This window comes from Anguilla rostrata, chromosome 11 (assembly GCF_018555375.3).
Source record: "Anguilla rostrata isolate EN2019 chromosome 11, ASM1855537v3, whole genome shotgun sequence".
NCBI lineage: Eukaryota > Metazoa > Chordata > Actinopteri > Anguilliformes > Anguillidae > Anguilla > Anguilla rostrata.
In genome coordinates, this window is record NC_057943.1 from 43,288,599 (window position 1) to 43,300,767 (window position 12,169).

General features: G+C 39.8%; 1 protein-coding gene across 3 annotated transcripts in view; it reads left to right on the forward strand.

Annotated features, from left to right (window-relative positions):
- elapor1 (endosome-lysosome associated apoptosis and autophagy regulator 1) overlaps positions 1 to 12,169 on the forward strand; it is a 36,571-nt gene that overhangs the window by 1,184 nt on the left and 23,218 nt on the right. For all 3 annotated transcript variants that reach the window (XM_064300205.1, XM_064300204.1, XM_064300203.1), the window contains exons 2-5: positions 7,833 to 7,953; positions 8,345 to 8,525; positions 9,852 to 9,999; positions 11,009 to 11,089. In XM_064300205.1, the coding sequence (XP_064156275.1) occupies positions 7,833 to 7,953; positions 8,345 to 8,525; positions 9,852 to 9,999; positions 11,009 to 11,089 (531 nt within the window). The remainder of the gene's footprint in view (positions 1 to 7,832; positions 7,954 to 8,344; positions 8,526 to 9,851; positions 10,000 to 11,008; positions 11,090 to 12,169) is intronic.

Sequence of the window (12,169 nt, forward strand, 5' to 3'; positions counted from 1 at the left end):
TGGCATGATCGTCGTTGTTTTATTTTAAATATTTCAGTCCTATATACGAAGAACTCTAACCCATGTTGATTGACATTTTGTATTTTATGTATCAGTTTATATTTAAAGATGAATTGTTTTACCAGTTCAAATGTAGAGCTTATTCAGTTTGGTCAATGCTCTTTATTCTTAAAATAGTAATAAGCGTTATTATCGATTCTTGAACAGTTTTACTAATTTGACACATTCATACGCACATGGCTAGCTGGATGCTACATTTTTACGGTTATCTAAAAGGAACCGTCATTTATGTGCTCTGGGTTAAGCAGGATACAGCATGCCTGGGAGGCAGCTATAGGCAAATGTCAGGTAAATATTGAACGTCGCTAATTATTTGTGAAATATAAGAAGATTAAACGGCATTTGCCTTTCAGTGGAAATTTGAAATGTTGTAGGAATCCGCTGGATTTGTTCAAAGTATGGAAAAGTCTGTTTTTACATTTTGTTGTGATCTGTTTTGTGCCACGTGTAAAGAGTTGCACTTGATTATGCTACAGAAATGGTTTGAATTCTGAAAGCTGGCAGGCCAGAATTGTGCCCCTGACACAGGTTAGAGCAGGCCTGTGTGGCTGTGTGCTGTATGTGAGTGTGTGTGTGTGTGTGTGTGTGTGTGTGTGTGTGAGAGGATACTCAGGAGTGTGTCAAGTAAGCTGAACGCTTGTGCCCCAGTGTAAGCTTTTTACATCAGTTTCTCATTGGTTGCTTTCCCCTGCTTTATAAAACTAGGCAGACTGTTTGCCAGGATGATGATTCACACTACCTAACCTTCGTAACTGAAAATCAACACAGGTAGTCAAATCTGCTGAGCATACCAGCTGGTGCCTGTGCCCTGGATCTGCTCAACTTTTGCACGTTTGTAAACAGAGTTGCTCATTGTTAGTGTGCTATTATTCATTTTTAAAGGAGAGCAGACAGTTCACCCTCCTTACATTTTTTTATTTGCTTTATTCAGAGAGAGAGAAAAAGCAGAGAAGGTCATAGACAGATAAGGGGTGATCACAGTTCTGAAGGTGCCATAGGTGAGCATCAAACCCCCCAATCAAAAAAAGGGGGAGGGAGGGACCTGTTTACATCTTAAGAGTGAGCCACCTTATGAACTGTGTCTATTTTTTTTTATTTTAAAATAAATCATTCATTTAACTTGGAAATCCCATTGAGATAAATGCCATTTTTCAAGACACACCTGGCACTGTACATGAATTACAGGGTTTCAGTAAAAAAACAACAACAATTCAACAGCACAATAACATAATAATAAAAAAAAAACAAACATAGAGAGAAGCAATTCAAGCTCATATTGGCCCAGAACTCACTCACAGATCTTTCAGCAGCTAAAGGGATAGTTGACTTTCTTGGTTTTGTCTAATAAGTATTATGTTGGTTTGCACTGTATGCTTTTATGTGGCCCAGGCAGTTTTTGTATGTGATGAATGATATTTACATACATAACAAATATAATACATATATTTACGGAAGGTTCTGATGACATGCTGATTTTGTAGTGGCTGGCATAGGGACTTTTTTTAGATTGAAATGTATTTTAAAGCAAGAAAATATACTTGAAGTAACTGCAAAGCAGCTAGTACAGAGGCATTATCTTTCCAGAAGCTGTACGTATGAACAGAGTAATGGTATGCCGATTATTCACAATTCACAAATGCAGTGGTCTCGTGCTGCATGTGCCAAAAGAAATAGTTTGAACCAAAAATAATATTAAATATAATGTTTTGAAAAATAATCAGGTAATATACACATGTATCACCTCTACAGACATACAAAAAGTGCTTTACAAGCTGTTTTGATGTTACCTGAAGTGTATTTCCTTATTTTAGATAATGAACTTGCAAAAACTGCTATATCAGCCAATATAAAACCTAGTAGGTCATCAGAAACTTCTGTATCTAAACTGTAAACTGTATGTAAGAACTGTGTGAGCCAGTCAAAAAGCATGCTCTAAAATAGCATGGAAAAACTCCAGGAAGTGAACTGTTCCTTGAAAATAGCAGCAGCTGGCATTTTGGGCCCCTTCCCCATGGCTTTGCACATTAGAACTCTCTACTCTCTGCAGACTCAGAAGGGTTTTGCTTTTAACAGCCTCTGTGATGTTCAGGTTCTTTTGTTTGGGGACCACAGACACATGCAAATGTTGAACATTTATTTACCGCTGATGATGGAAAGCCCAGTTTGATGGCTCTGAATGGCCGAACACTGCCAGTCCTGACTGCATTAGACATGGTTGTGTTCCATAAATACAGGAAATGAATATTGATTGGCTGTAGTTGAAGCAGATCGTATTCATATTGGCAGAAAAGTGCAACTGTGTGGCCTTGCTGGTAATGTCTCATTTGTGCAATTACATTAATTTCCATAACCATACAATGCAGGCAGAAATTTTCCCCCAAAGGGAGTGTGCCTCATAATTACATAATTACTTCATTAAAACATTATCTTTTCAGAAAATAAGCTAAATGTATGATGTCGAAATTAGGCGTGTCGTGTGCGCACATTATAGCTGACTATCTAATTAGGCTATAATGTTTTGCACTGGTTCACCCTGCTAGCTGTCATGCAATAACATAATTAAGAGAATGACACAGCAATTCAGTTTGCTTGGGATATTATCCTAATGACATTAGCATGGCCATTGTCAGGCTCCAAATGTGTCATGTCCTCACTGTATAGTTCTGAGAGCACTTGTTGATGCCAATGTTTGTTTTGTCTAAAATATGTCATGGTAACAAAAAATTGTTAAAGAAAAACAATTTAAATGGAGAAAAGTTGTGAGCTGTCGTATGCTGGGGGAAAGCTCAATTTACTTTTTAAAAAATGCAATCTGATACATAATTGTTTATCCCATGTATTTACAGAAGCAGTTCTGAATACATTCTCTCCTATAATGGCAGTGCCTGTAATGACAGTGTCTCTCATGTAATAACAGTGTCTCTACTGTAAGGGCAGTGTATCTCATGTAATAACAGTGCCTCTACTGTAAGGGCAGTGTATCTCATGTAATGGCAGTGCCTGTAAGGACAGTGTCATTCATGTAAGGACAGTGCCTCTCTAAACGTATCACCCGTCAGTTAGAAGCCCAGTCCCCTCACCACCATGTGGCACTGCCCTTGGGCACCTGTCCAGTGGCGGGTTTAAAAAGGCTGTTGAGTCACTGGCACAAAAGTTTCTCTCCAGGTTACTTCTGTTCCACAGCCCTTCCTGTCCAGCAGCTGTGGTGCATGACCCGGCCCACCTGTAACTGTCATGAAAATTGGCATGCAAAAATGGCAACATGAAACAAGGCCTCATCTCGAACGAATGCAAATCAAGGGCCCACAAGTTCCAAGTAGTTTCAGGAAAGCTGCTCGACTGGATTGTAGTGCATCTGCAAGCTAGTGGAATTCATGGGATTCCATATCATCAAGAGCAGAAAAGATACTGCAACACATTAAATAAACTGTTCTTTGCAAATGCTTGGACACAAAAATGTATGCTACAATGAATCTTAATGATTTCAAAGGTCCATTGCCATATTTCATCGGCATGACATCCTTTTCAGCTTGAGTGTCCTTCGGCCAACTGCATGGAAACATTCAGTCCTGTGAGGTCATCGTCCCCCAGTTCCACCAGTAAGCAAATGCACTTCCATTCAGTATGTCAGCTTTCCGGAAAAAACTTTGACCCGCCATATATTAGATATATCTGCGGCCTTGCATCGTTGTTGTTCTTGCATCATTAATTTGACTTGAAGACCTCATTGCAATTTAGGATTTAAAAGTAGTTTTCTGATATGGACGTCTCATGAATTTTGATTACTACCGACTTCCCCACCCCCATCTTTTAGGCACTTTTTTATTTAGATAAAAATGTGGCTGATTTCGCTTTCACATCATAGTAGGAATGGTTTCTGTTTGCAAAGCCTCACAAAAGAATAGAAGATTGTAAAGGCTCCAGTCTGGCAGTTGCTGTCCTTATCAGGGCTTTATGGTCAGAGTTATCCTGCATACTCCGTTCAGCTGATACCTGTGTGAAGTGAACATATGTGGGGATGTCTGAGCACTTGTTTTACAGCCTTGGGTAGTGCTGTTGTGTTTGTGTGCCAGGCCTGTTTTTGAAGACAGAAACAGAAAAACTAAGATGTTTTGGTGCTGTGCTTCACTGACACCTGGACTCCTGTAGCTCTATACCGGCCACATCTGCATTTCCTTGTCATCAGCTACTTTGTATCCTGCATTTTACTCTTTGTATTTGCATAGCAACTGTGGTGTTTGTGATAAGGATTAATCGTTTCGCTAGTCAGGTTGTTTTGCATGTTTTTTATGAATGCAAATGCGAAACGCTGAGGTACCGATGACATTGACCTGCTTCTTTGTGGCCTCACTCTGAGTCGATTGGATAAGCATTTGGATGTGGACTCGTGTGATCAAACGGAAAAAATGGTCCTGTGAGTTTTACATATTCCACTCCATTCGTTCAGAAATACAGATGCTGCCTGAACTATGTGTAATATCATAATACGGACGGACATGGACGGAGTGTGGCACAGTGGGTAAGGAACTGCGCTTGTAACCGAAAGGTCGCAGGTTCGATTCCCGGGTAAGGACACTGCCGTTGTACCCTTGAGCAAGGTAATTAACCTGCATTGCTTCAGTATATGTCCAGCTGTATAAATGGATACAATGTAAAGTGCTATGTAAAAAAAAAAAAAAAGTTGTGTAAGTTGCTCTGGATAAGAGCGTCTGCTAAATGCCTGTAATGTAATGTAATAATAAATAAAATCTGAATACAAATATCCCACAAGAAGCAAAAAACCAACAACATCAATGAAATCTATGCAATAAATATGGAAGAAACTCCTGCACTTGCAATTGGACATTCTAAATTTAGGAAAAAATAGTCTTACTTGCATTTGATGCTTGCATCATTCTCAGAATGGTTACTGCAAAATATGGAAAGGCTAGAGTTGGGCAGTTCTATTCCTGGAGGGCCAGTGTGCATGCAGGCTTTTGTTTTCACAAATTAGTTAACTGAACCACCGTTGGCGCATAGTTAATTTGAATTAGATCCCAGTAAAGTAGGGAAGATTCATCAGCTGCGTTTCATGAGCTTCTCAAGAAACTTAACAGAAATGTCAGAGCATAATTGACAGGGGTATTAAATGATAAAGAGCAGGATTTACAGTGAAATCCAGAAACAGACAGAACACTCCCTGTCCGCCTCTGTCCAAGAGAGATGCAAGCTCATAGGACTGAAGTCTACACTGTATCTGGAGTGGAGTTCTTGTCCACTAAACCTTGGTACGATGGATTCAAGGCAAATAGACTTTGAAGCAAATCCAGCCAAATGAACAAGGTGCTCAGCTCGTGTGTCACTAATTGCATTTCTGTTGCAACATGTATTTGGACCCACCTGTTTGGCAGAGATGGCTGCGGGTCAACCTGCCTAGTTGTCAGGGTTACGGAGCGTGAATATAGAGATTTGGAAGAGCTATGGTTTCACGAAGTGCGCATTTAATTGTAGCACACCCATGATTCGATCTGACCCTTGCCATGGCTTGTTATGAAAGATAAATCCAGAGGGATCACCACAGCCATGTACAAATGAACAAGATAAAGCCCTGTGGCAGATGGACAAAGCACACCTGTGCTTGGTTGACGTTATCGCACACAGAAAATACAATTTTGGGAAGGTATCCATTTTTTTCAATGCTAGAAAATATCCTCTCACTAACATCCACGTAGAGGCAGCCAGACTCAGTGTCTGAACTTCTGATCTGAACTGGAGATATTTCATGCATACACTCTCAAGTGTTTAAGCAAAACATGAAGCAAAATCTAGAGTGGGAATCAGCACTGTTCAATGACTGTGAATACTCTGGCAGATCTTATTGCTTCCTTTTTCCCATTAACTGTAAAAACAAAGGTACTCCCATTAGGGAGTTGTTACATTGCCTGAGCAGTTTATGGGTGTGAAACACACTGCTCTTTTTCCCACTGCTGTATCACAGACAAAAATAGAGCCCTTAAGGCCTGTTTGAGTTAAATATTAACCCTGATGTAGGCTGTGCTGAATACAATTAAACTGCATGGCATAGAATAATCGCAGTTCCCCAGGGTTGCCCATTTGCTGTGAAGACAAAAACAAAGGAGTCAGGCCCGTATTTTAATTGTCACTGGGTTGGCTTTTGCAACAGTCAGATATATTTGAACATAACTCATTTAAATATGGAATACATTTAGCCTTTTGTGGTTTATAAAGCCAAGAAGGCTGTGTACCTAGCTCTCATCCCATTGTCATTGGCAGTTATTAAACAGTTCACCAGTGTCTCTGGCCTGTATTTTCTAGCACAATCTTGCTAAGCAACCTAAGTGGGACCTTTAAGAGAGCCTGTCAAAATTAGAGGAAAATGCAGTCATTAAATCAATAAGCAAGGAGAAGCGCTTAAAACAGCAGGCGTCTATGTCCTGCTACTGATGTGATAAAGGATAAAGGAACTGCCCTCTTTGTTTACTGAAGGATTTTGCAGACAACCCTTTAGTTCTCCTAATGTAGGCCCTAATGTAATCTGCTGTCGCCACTGGATAGACTTAAGCACAGCTCTCGTGGGGCCTTGTCTATTTGAATAGTCACAGCTGGACATCCATGGTGAAGGTGATTAAGCCAGTGGGCAAGGCAGGTTCTTGAGCAAATATTTGTCCATCATTTTATTTAAAGAAGGGGATGGTCTTTTTGTTTGATGGAAATTCAGTAGGAGCCAATCATTAGATTCCACTAGGTGGTAAGTCTTTGGACAGATTTGCATAGGAAGCCTCAGACAGTCACACAACATTAAAATGAATGTGGGTGCACTCAGCATTTAAAAAGCATTAAGAAGATCTGAGCGAATATCTTTATGATTAGCTTTTTATTATTCTATACCAGGGCCTCCAAAACATTTTAATCTCAAGGTCCTGTCAAATGCCTCTGGGAAATAGTGGAATCATGATTACTGTCCTCTCATGGTGCTTCACAGTGAAGGGGGAGGGGGGGGGGGAGGGGCGGGTTCACTTCAACCACCACCAAAGTGCAGAACCCATCTGGCTGGCTCAGGCACGGGTGGAAAGTTCAGGGGTCAGGAAGTACAAGTCCTGCCACGCATGTCTTACACTCATGAACTCAGCCAGCCGATTCCACAAATGAGTTCTGCCTTCTGGCTGAAGAATTGTGCTAACTAACTAAGGTGGTCGGAACAAAATACTTTCTGAATTTAGGTTTTCCATCTCGGTACACAGCAGCCATTTTAAGCCAGAACACACCACACATTAGCCTGCAGAGATTATATAGACAAATGGCTAGAATTCCTTCCTACAATCACACAAATATGGATGTACCCTCATAATACCCTCAAATTGAAGCTGACAGTCTGCACTTTAACGTCATACTAATAGTTCAATTCAAATCCAATGTGCTGAAGAACAGAGCCAAAACAACAAAAATTGTGTCACTGTCCAAATACGTACAGACTGCACTGTGTATATGGTGGTATGGATGCTGATCAGTCAGCATCCCATTACTGAGTGCGCAAAACACAATTTAACCATAAACCTACATATATCTGTACATTTCTTTCTTTTCACTTAAATGGAAGGTTCTTTGGGCACCTTGTTTTAAAAATACTGTATAAGCAGTGTTTCTTCTTCTTCTTCTACATGAAACTGACACATATTGCTAAATATTTAAGATTTGAAAAATACGGAATGCAACAGTTGATCTTTAGCATTTCTCTTTCCAATAATCATGGTAAACTGTGTCATGCCTTGCAGTCGGACTACCACTTTGAGTACACGGATTGTGACATACTGGGCTCTCGCTGGAGGGTGGCCATCCCCAACAAGCCTGAGACCTGCACCGGACTCCCGAACCCTGTCAAAGGCACAGAATGCTGTGAGTCCCTCACGCAAACCACAACGAGCTGTTCATAAGCATTCCTAATCCTTCATAACCAGCATCATTTTGTGACTTTTATATAAAATTCATGACCAATCTACAACTGATTGCTAGCTCTTTCTGTTTGCTTGCAACGCTAGTTTGCTGTAATACTGCAGTAATTACATCTTTTGTCATTTCTAACAATTAATTTGCTTTAGCTATAGGTGTTGCGTCTCTTTCAAAGTTATGGGCCATTGCCATTGATGAGACATGGTCAGATCACTTTAAAAATGCTGAGGAGCGTTGAAGATCTGCACCTGCTCGGAATAATGCTGGTTCTGTTTCTGTAGCCATGCCCGTGTTCCTGTGTAAGTTTTGTGCCTGCTGTCCTTCTGGCTTCCTGTAGCGTTTTCCTGCAAGGCAGGGGAGTATCTGGACATGAAGACACAGGAGTGCCAGAAGTGTGCGGAGGGAACCTACTCCCTGGGCACCGGCGTGAGGTTCGATGAGTGGGACACACTTCCTGCGGGGTTCGTCAGCTATGGGACAGACCTGAGCGGCAACAGCCTCGCCACTAACTGCTCCAAGTTAGTACAAATAATCATATTAGTAATAATAACCACGGTGAGAATATTTATTTGCCACTTTTATTATTATTATTATTATTATTATTATGAGAAGTAGTAGTAGTAGCAGTCGTAATAGTAGTAGGACAAATACAGTGCCATGAAAAAATATTTGCCTCCTTCCTGATTTCCTCTATTATTGCATATTTGTCACAATGAATGATTTCAGATCATTAGACAAAATGTAATACTACACAAAGGGAACCTGAGTAAACAAATGTTTTTTAATTATATGTAATATATTTAAATGTATTATATACTAGCAGTCTTAGTAATAGTACTGTTGTTGGTATTATTTGTATTACTATTCTTGTTGATGTGAGAATGCAATGACATTAAAAGAAAAGGAAATGAAACATAACAGGTATATATTAAAGCAGGTATATATTAATGCAGGTACATATTAAAGGAGGTATATATTAATGCAGGTATATATTAAAGCAGGTACATGTTAATGCAGGTATATATTGATACAGGTATATATTAAAGCAGGTATATATTGATGCAGGTATATATTGATGCAGGTATATATTAAAGCAGGTATATATTGATGCAGGTATATATTAAAGCAGGTATATATATTAATGCAGGTATATATTAAAGCAGGTATATATTAATGCAGGTATATATTAAAGGAGGTACATATTAATGCAGGTATACATTAAAGCAGGTATACATTGATGCAGGTATATATTGATGCAGGTACATATTGATGCAGGTGTATATTAATGCAGGTATCTATTAAAGCAGGTATATATTAATGCAGGGACATTTTAAAGCAGGTATATATTAAAGAAGAAGTGTCAACTGTGCATTGAAACTGGGCAAGAGAAGCAATGGGATTTGCTTAAAATACTTGAACAAAAGACAGCTTCAGCTCAGTGTTGATTATTATAAATATAAAAATCTATTTAATTTTATTTCATTTTCATTGTTTTCTTTATTTAACCTGGAGATCTCACAGAAATTAAAATCACTTTGGCAAAAAGCCTTGCTAAGTCCGTGGCAAGAGTTTAACCTACAACACCAACAAATTCAGACTGCGCAATTCTATGATTACTTGATCTAGGATCAGAAACACATGGAGTGTTTTATTGTGAGAGTTTTTATCAGATTGGCATTGTGCGTTTTTTGCTTCTTAACGAACGTGTGTAATCTGAGACTCCTCATGGCCCGTGCTGATACTCAGCATATCGTAAGCAATGTAGGAGATGGTGGGACATGCTGCGGTGTCCTGAAGGGGGGGTTACTGTGTCGTTTTCTGAGCACGTTCCGTTGCATTCACAGTTCTACCTGGATTCCAAAGGGGGACTACATCACCTCAAATTTGGATGAGTGCACCTCCACCCTCACCTATGCTGTCAGCCTCAAGCAGGCTGGCTCAGTGTCCTTTGAGTACTTCTATCCTGATGACAGCATCTTCTTTGAGTTCTATGTGAGTGTTCACCTCTCTTAGATTCACAGGACAGTGCTAAAATACCTTCAGTCATCTCCAAGGCTGTATGAACTATCACAGCACAGAGAGTCACTAATGCTGCTCAAGTCTCATTCAGTGAGAACCTGCATGTGTCAGAGATTTCAAAAATGAATTTCTGAGGCACAGATCGTGGCAAGATCAATAGATTACGTTTCAAAACCAAGACCAACACAATCCTGTTCAATTTTTGTTACCTCCTCGTCTTAAGTAAACATGACCCTTTTCACTGTTCATGTTTGTCTCTGTAACCTTTGGCAAAGCTGACAATGTCACAACAGGGAAAGAAAAGTCCTTTGGTTTTCCTTAGTTTACCTGAAAAAGGACTGAACACAGATGTACAGAATATGACTCATTATGTCTTAAGTTGATTTGGCTGATTTTGATAATCTCACTTTAATATTTTCATTAATGTGAAATGCCTGTAGAAAATGTCATCAACGTGTTAAATGTTCATAGCAAGCTTAACCCATTTTATTTGCTGTAATAGATCCCTTGTAGCTGCTACATCCCATTCTACCGCTACTTTACATCAGGCATGGGCTCGCCCTCTATAGCCGGTTTCCTCTCGAGATTTATTCTCGCCACTGTTGAGGGTTTTCTCTGCACTGAGAGTTTTTTTTTTACCCCATGTGCTTGCTATTTGGAGGTTCAGGCCTGGTGTTTGCTCTGATTGCTCTTTTTGCTCTGTTTCTTTCACTGCTACTCTGCAAAGCGTCTTTATTACAGTTCTCTGTAAAAAGTGGTATACAAATACAACTGAACTGAATATCAAGCAGTGCTGGAGGTCTGGGCTTCTATTCATAATGTACCTGGGAGTAGGAGTGATGAAGGGATGAAGACCAGGTTTCCCCTGTCTTAATCCCAGTTTATTATGAACTAGTAAACTGTTCCTAGATCAGCCCTCCTGCTCTGAAAGGCCTTATGGATACTGATCCTGAAGGTGATGACCTATCCCCTGTTGCCTCAGGTTCAGAATGACCAGTGCCAGTCCACAGAATGGGGGAACCGGTGGATTAAAAACAGCCAAAGTGACTGGAACACACACTATGTGAGTGGCTTATATTGCATTATATATCACATTCTTTATATTTATACAATTTTGGCATATATTCTTAAAATATACCCTCACCCAGAGCGACCTCACATTTTCAGAGATGACCCATTTCAACCAACAACCTCTTAAATTGTGACAGAAATGCAGGATTTGTTCTTAATTCTCTGGACATCTATGACTTGAAACTGTTGTTTAGTCCAGTGGAACCTGGATTACCAATAATTCCATCAGACTTTCACAACCCTTGATTTGCCCATGTTTCACCCTATCTACCACTAATACGTGACCCTATGTAGCATATGAATAGTACTGGCCCTTGTTCTAACACTAATACTGGACACTATGAAGTGTGTAACACTAATACTGGACCCTTTGGTAAAAACACAAAAACACCAATACTGGACCCTGTGTAGTGTGGAACATTAATACTGAACACTATGTAGTGTGTAACACTAATACTGGACACTATGTTCTGAGGAACACTAATACTGGACCCTATGTAGCGTGCAACACTAATACTAGACCCTATGTAGTGTGTAACACTAATACTGGACCCTATGTAGTGTGGAACACTAATACTGGACCCTATGTAGTGTGGAACACTAATACTAGACCCTATGTATTGTGGAACACTAATACTGGACACTATGTAGTGTGGAACAGTAATACTGGACCCTTTGTAGTGTGGAACACTAATACTAGACCCTATGTAGCGTGCAACACTAATATTGAACACTATGTAGTGTGGAAAACTAATACTAGACCCTATGTAGTGTGTAACAGTAATACTGGACCCTTTGTAGTATGGAACACTAATACTAGACCCTATGTAGTGTGTAACACTAATACTGGACCCTTTGTGGTGTGGAACACTAATACTAGACCCTATATAGCGTGAAACACTAATATTGAACACTATGTAGCATGGAACACTAATACTGGACCCTATGTAATGTGTAACACTAATACTGGACCCTTTGTAGTGTGGAACACTAATACTGGACCCTATGTAGTGCGGAACACTAATACTGGACCCTTTGTGGTGTGGAACACTAATACTAGACCCTATATAGC